This window comes from Sus scrofa, chromosome 15 (assembly GCF_000003025.6).
Source record: "Sus scrofa isolate TJ Tabasco breed Duroc chromosome 15, Sscrofa11.1, whole genome shotgun sequence".
Lineage (NCBI taxonomy): Eukaryota > Metazoa > Chordata > Mammalia > Artiodactyla > Suidae > Sus > Sus scrofa.
In genome coordinates this window covers 16,311,155-16,324,971 of record NC_010457.5, presented here as the reverse complement: position 1 = coordinate 16,324,971, position 13,817 = coordinate 16,311,155, and the positions used below count along the sequence as shown (strand labels likewise).

The 13,817-nt window shown below is 36.4% G+C and overlaps 1 protein-coding gene across 43 annotated transcripts in view; it reads left to right on the top strand.

The window, feature by feature from the left end:
• R3HDM1 (R3H domain containing 1) overlaps positions 1-13,817 on the top strand; it is a 183,398-nt gene that overhangs the window by 89,387 nt on the left and 80,194 nt on the right. For 20 of the 43 annotated variants that reach the window (XM_021075238.1, XM_021075222.1, XM_021075247.1 and 17 more), the window contains 2 exons: positions 10,419-10,533; positions 11,583-11,661. In XM_021075238.1, coding sequence (XP_020930897.1) covers positions 10,419-10,533; positions 11,583-11,661 — 194 coding nt within the window. Of the gene's footprint in view, positions 1-5,062; positions 5,105-5,571; positions 5,662-10,418; positions 10,534-11,582; positions 11,662-13,817 lie in introns of all 43 variants that reach the window. The other 23 variants (XM_021075208.1, XM_021075236.1, XM_021075243.1 and 20 more) reach the window with 2 other exon arrangements.

Here is a 13,817-nt window from a genome sequence, read left to right as displayed (position 1 = left end):
GGACTTTAGTGAGAATTTTAAATTTTCATACAGCAAAAAATTATCAACAGAATAAAAAGGCAAACCCATAGCCTAGGAGAAAATATTTGCAAATCATATATCTGCTAAGAGATTAATAACCAGAATATATAGAGAACTCCTAAAACACAGCAACAACAACAATAACAAAACCCCAAACAACCCAGCTCACAAATGGGCAAAGGACTTGAATAGACACTTTTCCAAAGAAATGCAAATGGCCAGTAAGTACATGGAAAGATACTTAACATCACTAATCACTGGAAAAGCAAGCAAAATTACAGTGAGATGCTGCCTGTAGGATGGCTACTATCAAAAAATAGAAGACAAATGTTGGCAAGGATGTGGAGGAATTGGAGCTCTTATACGCTGTTGGTACGCATTTAAATGGTACAGACACTGGAAAACATTATGGTAGTTCCTCAAAATATTAAAAATAGAATTACTATGTGATCTAGCAGTTAAATTTCTGGATATATACCAAAAGAATTGAAAGCAGGATCTTAAAAAGTTGTACACCCATGTTCATAGCAGCATTAATCACAAATAAAACATGAGGTCAACAGAAATGCATTCATCTTGAGATGAATGGATAAGGCAAAATGATACATACATAAAATGGAATAACATTCAGCCTTAAAAAGAAAGGAAATTAAGTAGTATGTTACAACATGGATTAACCTGGAGGCCACTGTGGTGAGTGAAATAAACCAGTCTATAGAAAGATAAACACTATGTAATTCCACCTAGAGGAGGTACCTAAAGGAGTCAGAATCATAGAGACAGAAAGTAGAATGTTGACGGCCATGGGTTGGAATGAGAGGAGATAAGGAGTTTTGTTTAATGGGTACAGAGTTTCAATTTTAGAAGATGAAAAGTTACGGTTATGGATAGTGATGATGGTGACACACATTGAATGTATTTACTACTACCAAACTTCTCACTTAAAAATGGTTAAGATGGTAAGTTTCATGTGTATTTTTCCACAGTTTAAAAAATTGGGGTGGGAGTTCCCATTGTGGCTTAGGTTAAGAACCCAACTAGTATCAATGAGAATGTGGGTCCAATTCCTGGCTTTGCTCAGTGGTTTAAGGATCTGATGTTGCCACAAGCAGATGGGGCTCACATCTGGCATGGCTGTGGCTGCGGCTTGAATTTGATCTCTATGCCACGGATGCTGCCCTAAAAAGACCCCCCCCCAAAACAAAATGGGGTTGAAAAGTGAAAGACCTGCTTTAAATAATAAAATCCATTTTTAAATTAATTTATTCTTACTTAAAACCAAACTTTTTTTCTCTACTTTGTTTTTGTGGTGCATGTGTATATGGCAGATTTTCTGATGTTTATTATGAATTTTGGTTCTTTGCTATTTGAAATGAAATAAGTGATTTTTATTGAATAATACTACTTTGGCATTTCATAGTTTACTTATGTAGTAGTGTATTAGGTTCTATCACTGCATAGCATACTATCACCAACCTAGAGGCTTAAAACAATGCCCAGTTATCAACTCAGAGTTACGTAGACTAGAAGTAACTGGGTTAGTCTCAACTGAGCTCTTTTTTTTTTTTTTTTTTTTTTTGGTCCATTGTCTTTTTGAGAGCTGCATCCGCAGCATATGGAGGTTCCCAGGCTAGGGATCTAATTGGAGCTGTAGCCGCCAGCCTACACCACAGCCAAAAGCAACACCAGATCTGAGCCATGTCTGCGACCTACACCATAGCTCACGGCAACGCCGGATCCTTAACCCGCTGATCGAGGCCAGGGATTGAACCTGCAATCTCATGGTTCCTAGTCCGATTCATTTTCACTGCATCACTACAGGAACTCCCTCAACTGGTTCTCTGTTTAGGGCTTCTCCAGGCTGAAATAATGGAGTTGGCCAAACTGGGCCCTTACCTGAAGACTGGGAAAGAATATGATTCTGGCCTCATTCCATCAATACCACCACCTCATTTCTTTGCAGCTAGAGGTCCTGGGAAGGACCACTCTGTGCTCCTAGAAACTGCCCTAGTCCCCTCACCTGTCCCCTTCATCTTCAAAGCCAGCAGTGCAGTGTCAGGTCTTTCTCACCTTGAATCTGACCTTCACTCTTTTCCTAGCAGAAGAATGTTCTCAGCTTTTAAAAGAGGGCTCACCTGACTGAGTCAAACCCAGTTGATTTATCTCTATCTTAAGATCAACAAACTTTGGACCTTAATTACATCTGCAAAATCCCTTCACAACCTTATTTACATTGGTGTTCGATTAAATTACCAGAGGATGGGAATGTTAGGAAACCAATCATCTTTATTAATTAATTATTTTTTTATTTTTATTATTTTTTTTAGAGCCATACCCACGGCATATGATGTTCCCACGATAGGGGTTGAAATGGAGCTGTAGCTGCCAGCCTATGCCACAGCCTTAGCAGTGTCTGCAACCAACACCACAGCTCAGGGCAACACTGGATCCTAACCCACTGAGTGAGGCCAGGGACTGAACCCCCATCCTCATGTATGCTAGTTGGGTTCATTTCCGCTGTGCCATAAGCAGGAATTCCCCCAACCATCTTTGGAATTCTATCCACCACAAGTAGTTTTTGATTCACAAGATTTTTTATAAATGTGTGATATAAAGTGCACTGGACTGAGATTGTTTACTAACTCTGATCCTAGACTTGAGACCAACAACTGTGTCTTATCCATCTCTGTAGGCCTAGTGCCTGGCACAGTCTAATGTATACCAAGAACTCAGAACATATTAAATAAAGTCACAGTGTGATAATTATACTTCTCTGTGGTTTTTCCTTTTTTTTCTTTTTTTTCCTTTTTTTTTTTTTTTTTTCTTCATTTCAGGGCCATACCCACGGCATATGGAGGTTCCCAGGCTAGGGGTTGAATTGGAGCTGCAGCTGCTGGCATACACCACAGCCACAGCAACTCGGGATCCAAGCTGCACCTGCAACCTATACCATAGCTCATGACAATGCCGGGTCCTTAACCCACTGAGCAAGGCCAGGGATCCAACCCACATCCTCATGGATCCTAGTCAGGCTCATTAACTGCTGAGTCACAAAGGGAACTCCTGTTTTTCTCTCTATATCATTCTTCATCAAAATGTTCTTAGGAATCAAAACTGAGATGATTAGTGCATGCGTCTAAGTCTGTAAAATGCTAAACCCAACATAGGGACAATGTACAGCATCCCCAAAGCCCTTTTTTAAATCTGTCCTTTCACTAAGTCTTTTCAAGAACCTTGAGAATTAACACAAATAGTGTGAACAGATAAAAATTAGCTGTAATAACTTGACCAGGGTCATCTACTCTTAAGAAGCAAAGCTAGGGAGTTCCCCTTGTGGTGCAGTAGAATCAAATCCAGCTAGTGTCCGTGAGAATGCGAATTTGATTCTTGGCCTTACTCAGTGAGTTAACGATACAGCGCTGCCGTGTGCTGTGGTGTAGGTCGAAGACTCTGCTCGGATCTGGCGTTGCTGGGCCGGCAGCTGTAGCTCCTGTTCAACCCCTAGCCTGGGAACTTGCATATGCCACGCATGCAGCCCTAAAAAACCATAAAAAAGAAGCAAAGCTAGAAATTTAAATCTAATCCTGTGTATGAATGCAGCTTTTACTTGCCAGCTAATCATTTCTTTTATTTAAAAAAAAAAAAACTTAAGAGAAAGTGTCATGCCCTTGATACTTAGAATTGTAAGGGGTTAAAGTAGAGGACTGGGGTCAGTTGTAAGTTCTTTTCTGCTGCCTTGGAACTCTTTTGAGTCGTATGCATTTTGATGATGTTCATCTATTGATTTTCTCCAACTTTTATTTCCTGTAAACCCTCACTCTTTGTAACATAACTTTTAAAAATTCTGTGAGTAACAAATCCTTTTGAATAAATTAAAACAGTGTGAATAAATAGGAAGAGAAGACAGCACCAACATTTGGAAGTTCTCATAGGCAGTACCACCATGTGCATATGTGCGTGCATCTGTGCCATTTTTGTCTCTATAAGAAACAGAAAGTCGTTTTTCTGTATTTTTTCTTTTCCTTTTGTTGTTACTGCTAATTTATAATATGGATAATCCAGGGTCAGAATCCTGAGAATACAGTGCTTCTTATTTCAAGATCTTTGGGCTCAAAATGGGGGACAGGACACACAATAAATTCTCATTTCCCTTGGTTCTATAAGAAAGGCTCTTTTGGATGTTAGAATGAAATGGTGGCTTTTTTTCATACGTGAAGCATACCAGTCTAGGTGTTCAGGACTTTATGTTTGGTACCAAGCTGGCTCCCTGGTTTTAGTGAGTATAAATGATGGATACCTGGACTATATACTACTTGGGTTTGGGGTTAGAGAGGTAGATACCTATCGGGTCCAGTACACAGGCACTTCAGCTGCTTTCCCAAACCAAACCAGAGCTGCTTGCCACGGTGGGCTCCCCATTCTTGTGATCGATGATCTGGCAGTCAGGTTGAACATGAACATTGGAACCTCGCCCACTTTTCTTCATTTCTGCTTCATTGCCTTAACCCTAGACCAGGCAAATAGGATTCCGTGCTAATAGACTGGTGGTGTACCATGAAGTACAGTGCTGAAAAGGCTCAGTAGCAAGGTCATTGTACTGACTCAATGGGCTTTTGAAACATTCTCCTTAGTAAGTTTGGGACTTTGCTGAACACAGCTGCTTAAAATTCCTCAGGTTTTTTTGGTGGGGTTTTTTCCCCGTAGCCTTGGTTAAAGTGTAGTATGTTATAGAATACCAAAGAAGAGTATATTTTTTTGCTATTATCTAAGAAGTTACCATATAAACTCAGTTTAGCTCACTTAACACAGAAATTGTGGCTATTTGCTTCCTTAAAGAACATGCCAGCCCACAAAAGGATTTTAGGAAACCTCCTGCAAGTGTGTTTCTGGGAGGAATCAGTACTTTTTTACTTGAATCCAACTTTGATTTCCTCTTCTTCCCTCCTTTGTTTAGTTAGTTTCTCTGTGATTTAGGATTATAAATTAAGAAATCTTTCTGTTTCAACATGAAATTTAATACAAATCTTTCTTGTGTATTCAGCGGCCATTGCAGTCATTTGGACAGACAGGAAAAAGGTCTAAGGTATAGTAAATATTTTGTGCTGGCATGCCAAGGGCCTTCCTTCATGCTTGATGAATCTTTATTTTCATATAGCGCTGCATTCAGTTTAGTTTTTTCATATTTTGTTTGGGGCAGAAAGCTTATTTTGTTTTATTTGGGGTTTTTGTCTTGCTAGTCGCTTTTGTGCATTGCTTTTATAGCTTTAATGGTTCTTCATTTACAGAGAAAATGGCTTTCTCACCATTCTTTGGGTTTTCAGATTGGAATTATTCCCATTCTTGCTATTGCTATCATTTTCAAAACTGCAAGTATTGTTACCCCTCATAACAGGGTTTTAGTGGTATTTAATGATGTATTTAACTTGCACATTTCCTTACATCTATACACGGCAGAAATTATTTATAAAGAAAGTTAAGAAACTCTAGGGGACTTTTGGATATGCCCTAGGTTTGTGAAATGTAGTGTTAATTTTAAATACTTTTCTTTAGTCAAGCTCAAAGTTAAAGCTAGTTCGGAGCCTTGCAGTGTGTGAAGAATCTCCACCACCCCCTACAGCAGAGATATCCCAGGAGAACCAGGTAAAAAAAAAAAAAAAAAAAAAGCAAACAAACAAAAAAACCAACAATAAACAAAATAAAACAAAAAATTTTAAATATGGTGAATAACCTACTTACTTCCTGGAGAATATTCTTTCATAATATTAAATAAAACTTGTATGTGCATGTGTGTGGTATATATATTTTTATTAAGTGAAACTGCTAATACTTGCCACCTAAGATAACAGATGAAAAGTTGTAAGAATCTTGTTATGTCAGTCTAAGGCTTAGCACACTGATTTGACTTCTCTCTGGAAAAACTTAGGGATCATTTAATTGAGAATATGGCTTTAAGAGAATCATAAGTTATTATGGAAAAGTTAAAGTAGTACTTGCAGTTAATATGATTTTGATGAAATTTGCCCTTTTGATTTTGGCTTTTAGAAGTTTGTCAAACACTGCTTGTATGTGACAAAAAGACTACCCAGGTCTTCCGCTTGATGTATACCATTTTTACTTAACCTGAGTGCATGGTAAAGCCAGTTTCTTTTAGCTTGACTCTAATAGTTGTCTAATATTTCTAATTCTTCTTCTGTCTGTGCTTGACTTTTAAAGTATAAAACTACTGAGGTTCAAGCAAATAGTTTGGTTTGCTTTTAATAGTCTTTTAATGTTATGACTTTTTTTTTTTTTTTCTTCTAGTCTTTTTGTTGGGCTGCTCCTGCGTCATATGCAGGTTCCCAGGCTAGGGGTTGAATCGGAGCTGTAGCCACTGGCTTATGCCACAGCCCCAGCAACTTGGGATCTGAGCCGCATCTGTGACCTACACCACAGCTCACGGCAATGCAAGATACCCAACCCACTGGGCAAGGCCAGGGATTGAACCCAAAACCTCATGGTTCCTGGTCGGATTCGTTAACCACTGAGCTACTACAGGAACTCCTACTTTTTTGTTAATCTCAGTTTTGTATCAATCTTGTCTTATGTTATATTTGGACTTTTACACGAAAATATTTTTGGACCCTCTCCAGTGTTTATCAGTGTGATAACTTTGTGGCTTGTTGACTTTTTAAGAGTTTGAATTACCTAAAATCCTCCTATATTCCAATAGTTGGTGTCCAAAGAATTAAGGCAATTTTGTGATTAAGAAACATGACTGAGAAAAGAAAAAAAGAAGCCATCACAGGCTGTGGCTCCTTTTTTTTTTTTTTTTAATACCAATACATTTGTTGATTCAAGCAAAGGCTGTTATGCTTTGCCTTGATTTAGAAGATGATGCCCTCAAAAGACTACTATAGATACTGAAGATAGTTGTCACATGTTTAGAATGTGTTCTGTTTTTTAAAAGCACTACAATTGTTTGTAAATTATCACAGAGCAAAGGGTTTTTAATAGATTATTTACTGTCATTGAAAAATACTTAGAGTTTCCTTTGAAGGTCAAGTGTCAGGAATACAGGGTTCAAAATTTACTTGGGATTTTTATTTAAAATTTAACTACATAAATATAAGATAACTATGTATTTTATACAGTAGATATTTTTTAGCAATAAAATAACAGACTTTCTCCCAAAAAGCAGAAATCCAGTTCAAAATATTTTACTAAGAACTACTGCCTGGAGAACATTTTCAAATGTTTAACTTTTGGCTTTTGCATGGTTGTTGATGAGGCCAAAGAGTTGTGATACACTCTGAAAAAAATTAATGAAGTTGTCTTTTGCAATTGCACTTTTTAAAAATTCTTTGCATTCAGAGTAAAGAGTATACTTCTTCAGAGTGGAGGAGTAGGGAGTGTAATGTTTTTTGAAAGTTCATTTCTTTGGAGTTCCCATCAGGGGAACGAAACTGACTAGCATCTATGAGGACGTGAGTTTGATCCCTGTCCTCGCTCAAAGGGCCAGGGATCCAGCGTTGCTGTCAGCTGTGGTGTAGGTCAAAGACATAGCCTGGGAACCTCCATATGCCTCGAGTGGGGCCCTAAAAGCAAAAAGAAAAAGAAAAGAAAAGAAAATTAATTTCTTCATTTTGTTGAACAAAATGTTATACCGTCTTAGCCTCATGGAGTAATTAGTCCAAGGAGATTGAGGAAGGGAGAAGGATCAGACATTCAAAAGACTGTTAATCCAGAAGTGCCTTCTTTTGAGAAAAACTGTAACAAATGTGATCTTTGGTTTTATTCAGTACATTTTACCTATCTGAAAATTATTGCTAGAGGCGGAAGAGGGGAGAAGATTCTTATAGTACTAAATAAATTTGGCTAGTGAGTAATATTAGGAATATATCTTGTATATTGATATATATGGTTTCCAAAAAAGCAGAGTTATAGCATATGGATAATGAATAAGGTGGTTATGCCACAATTCAGTTATTCCACTTAATATATTCTTTCTCAATTTTTCTTGGATACATTTAACTTTTTCTTTTGGGATAATAACCTATTATTAACTTCTCTGAACAAAAGATATTCTTTTTTAGTAGAAAGTCTTTTTCTAAGTCTTGAGTTAACTAAATTGCACCCGAATTCAGGAATTGGAAAATAAATTATTTCTCATAAAATGTGCTGGTATTTAATCCTTAACAGTAGAGACACTTCCCAACTAATAATGCTTGCTTCAGAATATGATTTTTGAGGAATTAATCTGGGATAATACTCATTATTCGAAAGGTTGAGAGGTAATTAAAAGAGAAATGTCACTTGTGTCTGATGACAGCCTGTGAGAGGAAAGTAACCTCAATAACTGATGTCAATGACGGATTGAAGAGTAAAGGAATTACAGCTACCTTTGGAGATACTGCTACCACTTCAGTTTTTTATAGTCAAGAGAGTTCATGTATGAGGACATCGGCATTTAAAGTATTTCTCACTACACACTGAAGATAAGCCTCAGTACATTAAACCTATTAGATTTTTAAATAAACTTCATGTTGATAAAATAGTTTAATATCTATAATTAAAATGTATGACTTTAGAAGGAGAATTTAGAAACGAAATCTGATAAGTCATTGGAAATGACTTTTGGTGAAATTCTAAATGTGAAATCTTTTTTTCCAGCCTGGATTTCATAGATTATCCCTGAGTAACAGGGATAGAAGCTATAAGTCAGGAAAACTAAATACTCTACTTCTAAAACATAGTTCTGGTATTCATTTTCAAATAGTATTTTATAGTTAGGAAAGGAATAAAGAATGTAGATTAGAAATCAAGTCATAATGAGAAAAATGACTGGTTGGTGGATGTATGAAGTTAATTAATGTGTGAAGTTTGGTAAGCAAGTCAAAGGAGGGCATAAAGTAAGTGTTCATCATTTCAACGAAAATTGCCAGCACATAGGTTTTTCCCTATATTCTGAGCACAACTTTGAGTTGAGATGGAATGAGAAGCAGAATTGGGGGGGGGGGATGAAAATAGCAGTCAGCAATCCCATATGTATATATGTATTATAATCTGAAATTCTTGTGCCAAATACTATTTTGAAAAAAAATTATGTGGAAGAAAATGTTTAATAGAAATCCTGGTGGCTGCAAGTTTAAGAATCCTGAAATGTATATCCCCTTCAATATTGATTTATTGCACGTGCCACCACCAATAGCCCTCACCCAGAAAAGCAAACTAATGGTCTGATTAATATTTTTCATCACTAAAGAACAACTGTATACAATAGTTTAGCATACAAATAGGCTACACCTTTCTCTTTAGTTGAAATGGTCTGGAAGTTATTCTGCCTTTCTTTATAACTTTACCGGAACAAACAGCTACATGATTTTTACCTATTAGGGCTATATGAATTGATTGATAATTCCTTTGGATTCTGAAACTTCATGTAATGACATTGTATTAAAAATAAAATGTAGGAGTTTCCGTCGTGGAGCAGTGGTTAACGAATCCAACTAGGAACCATGAGGTTGCGGGTTCGGTCCCTGCCATTGCTCAGGGGGTTAACGATCCAGCGTTGCCGTGAGCTGTGGTGTAGGTTGCAGACGCGGCTCGGATCCCGCGTTGCTGTGGCTCTGGCATAGGCCGGTGGCTACAGCTCTGATTGGACCCCTAGCCTGGGAACCTCCATATGCCGTGGGAGCGGCCCAAGAAATAGAAAAAAAATTAAAATTAAATAAATAAATAAAATGTAGAATTAGTTGTCCTTTTCAGTCTTGGGGAATATTCACAAATATCTCCAGTATCACTAAGGAGAACAATCTTGTTTGAAGTCTTTCTAGAACAACTTGATGGTGATTGAAGGAGGAACCGTAATAATAATCTCAAATAGAGAATGATCAAATTCGGGGATTTGGTTTTGGAAAGTTTTTACTTACAGTTTTATATGGCAAGAAAATGAAGTAATATGAACTTATAAATGGATACTCAAAAAAATGCTTTTTGATAAGTGTTGACCTGACACTCATATGTTCCTGTTGTTGTGACTGATGGTTACTATCGTACATTTGTTTGACTGTGGCATCTGTATTGCAAAAATAGATTAAAAAGACCTTTGTTCTGATCCTCCAAGGGTTTTACATGTAGATTCATTTAAACTGTTATTTTTTAAAAATTTACTTTGTCTAAGATAATTTTCAGAATGTGTTTCAATTGATATATTCAAGTCAAAACATTAATTTTAACATTTTTATCAAGACCTTAATTAAAATGGTAAAATTTAAGTTATATTCTTGTTTGACGAATGTAATTGGATAAAATAGAAATCTTTTTTCTTTCAATTTTTTCTTACTCAAAGGATACAAATGTGGGGTATTAAATGAGTCACTTTATATTTTCACTTAATAACTGATCTTACCTTCCAACAGGAGAAAATTCAGATCCAGTTAACACAATCATTTGAAAAAGAGGAGAAGCCCACAAAAGATGAAGCAGAAAAAGAAAAAGCCAGTGATAAGTTGCCCAGAAAAATGTTATCAAGAGGTTTGCAATTTATTTCTGTGTTTTTTAAACAACATTTTAGTTTCATTGTCGATAATTCCATCCTTTACCCCTCGAGTAATTATATATAGTATGTCTCTATTTACCATGATCTAAAATAGACTGAAGGGATGATAGAGGTCTGAGCAAAATGGCATAACACCCTTCTGAACATCAGTAAGATGCTTTAGCCAGAAACCTGCAGCACATGCCAAATCACCAAGGAAGATGATTGTCATGATGGTTTATTGGTCTGTCTCTTGTATAATGGAATCATTACAATTTGAATACTGATTCCACTAAAAATATTTTTACTTTTTTAATTCCTTATGATACAAAGAGCTGATGCCAAAATATTTAGTATCCAGTAAGAATATTCTTATAACCCAGAGTGTTTATCTTTTATAACAGATTTTAAGGGATTTCATCATACATCACTGCAAGTCTATAAAAATGCTTCTTTAATTTATAAACCCAGTTATGTTGACCAGTTTTATAAACAGGAAAAGGATATTACTTATATAAGGGCAAGAAATAAACATGAATATTTGTAGAAAATATTTTGCAGGCAAGCTTTTGATGATAGACCTGATCAAATCTAATTAAATAGATGGTAATTTTAGCATTATCACCTCCGCTTATATTCCCAACTTAACTAAGCAGACTCAGTTCGCTGCAAATTTAGTTAATTGTCTAAATCATCCTGATTTTTTGTCTAAGGAGGCATTTTGAATATGAGGAATATGGTTTGTATATAGAAGGATCTTCAAGAATTCAGAGAAAATTAAACTGACGCATTTGACTGAAGAGGTTTTTTTTTTTTTTTTAAGAATGTACGTAAACATACAGTTATATAATCTATGTCATGCTCTTTATATGGGAGTAGAAAAATTGTGGTCATCTGAATGCATCATTAATTTCATTTTCCTACTTTGTCAATTTTTTTTCATTGTGGGGCAACTCATTTTATTTAAGATATGCATCATGTGTAAAAGGGAAAGAAGTTTGTTTCAAACAACTTTATACTGGGTTTTTGTGTTGTTGTTTTTTAGATTCCAGTCAAGAATACACTGATTCAACTGGCATAGATCTACATGAATTTTTAGTAAATACATTAAAAAACAATCCCAGGTAAAAATTAAATTTTTAAGGTTTATGTTGCTTCTCTAGTACCAGAAATTTGTTATATGTGTTTTCATTACTGAGTTAGAATAAGATTAAAATATTTGAAATATACCAGAAACATTTTAGTTTCTTAGGGCTAAGGTGATGTTGGCCTCTGTATGCACATGTATAAATATCTTTTTGCGTTATGTATATCACCATGATATAAAAATAATTCATACACTCCTCTGTAGGAACTTTGGGAAATACAGGATCACCAAGATATTTTTACTCTTAATTGAGATAGAGAGGTTTCATAAATCATGAAGTAAGAGAGAAATATACCTCATGATAAAGCACTTAACCAAATAACTTAGTGTATTCTCTTATAAGTTTTTAGACTTAATTGAATGGACAGTTGTTGTCTCTTCTTGTTTAGTTTGTAAACCTCCAACCCAAAGATTTTTAAAGTGTTTATTTGAGTCACTACTTTAACTGAAATCCTTCATTTTGCCAGGGTTCTAGATAAATGGAGTTTAGCTTTTGGGCGGATCATTGACCCCATTGAGGCATTCTCTCCACAAAAAGGCTTATCCACAAAATATCTGACCAACATGTTCATGGGGTAGAAGACACCAAGTTTAAGAACCCCTCCTCCAGATGTTTGCTTCTCAGAGGGATCATTAAAATTTGTAAAATTTTCTGTTCCTTGGGTTGGTGCATGTGAAAGAAAACGTGAACAACTAAGGCTTGTCTTGCTTTAAGATAAACCTTTAATTTCATTCAGGATTTATCATTTCAGCACCATCTTGATTTTCTGTCTTACTTTTAATCCCAGAAGGAGAACCACCAAAATGAAAAGTGGTCTTCTCATTGTGGGGGCCAAAGCAGTATAGGTGTGAGGTGAGGAAGGAGTCAATCATCTCTGTATAACTACTTCTTTCCATTTCAAGCTTATTCCTCAGTGGTCCCAACCAAATGATGAATTCATTAGTGCATTGAACAGGAACAGGCATTTGCTGAGAATTGGTCATTGTGCTAAATATTATAAATATAAAGATGAACAAAATATATAATCTCTTACCCTAAAATATTCACTGTGTGCTAGGAAAAAAATACATGATACATAATTAAAACAAATAGATGTTGTAAGTTTTTCAAAGTGCTATAAAAACACAGGGTGGGGATCCCAACCTCTGAAAGACATCCTTTGATGTGGGGAGGCTTCACTGAAAAGGTAATGCCTGAACTGAGCCTTGAATTCAGAGTGCTTTAAATGATACCAAGTATGGCATGCTGTGTTGAGGACTACAACAAAAATTTGAAACAGGTAATGCCACAATGCGATTTGCATCTTAGAAATATTACTTCATTAATGAGGGGGACCTAGATCAAAAGCAGGGAGTATGGGTAGGAGAACATAGGGAAGAATAGAGGGGAAAGGATACATTGAAAAGATAGTTAAAGGAGTTCCTACTGTGGTGCAACAGGATTGGTGGCATCTCTGGAGCTCTTTGCACGCAGGTTCAGTCCCTGGCCTGGCACAGTGAGTTAAAGATCCCACGTTGGCCACAGCTTCAGCTTGTATCTGATCCTTGGCCGGGGAACTCTATATGCCTCGGGGCTGCCCAAAAAAGAAAGGAAAAAAACAAACAAAAAGATAGTTAAGAAGTACTTTGGCAAGACTTGGTGTTATGGAAGAGTAGTGGGACGTTGGAGTAGAACAAAACAGCTGCTAGGTTTCTGTCTGGACAGACAGCCAGTCCCTTTAACAGGGGAAATAAATAAGGGCAAGCCTGAATGGAGTGGGGTATGTTCTAAGTAAGTACAGTTTGAGGTGTCTGATGGTAAGCTTCAAGATGAAGTATGTCAGCAGTTAAAGGCTCTAGTTTTCAAATAAATGAACCTGGCTGCTGTTACAGATTAGGAGTCATCAGTAAAGGGGCTACTTAGAAGTTTGCCCAGAGAGTTGCAATAAATGACAAGGACAAAATTCTATGGAAGGACAGTATATTAATGGTAGATGAGAAGGAAGAGACACTGAGTCCTAAAGATAGAAGAAGAATCATGAAAATATTTGTCTTAGAAGTGAGTGAAGGGTCAGCAGTTCAGTTAGATTGAGAAACTAGGAAGTCGTTGGCCATTTTAACAAGCCATTTCGTTGGGGTAGGATGGTGGAAACC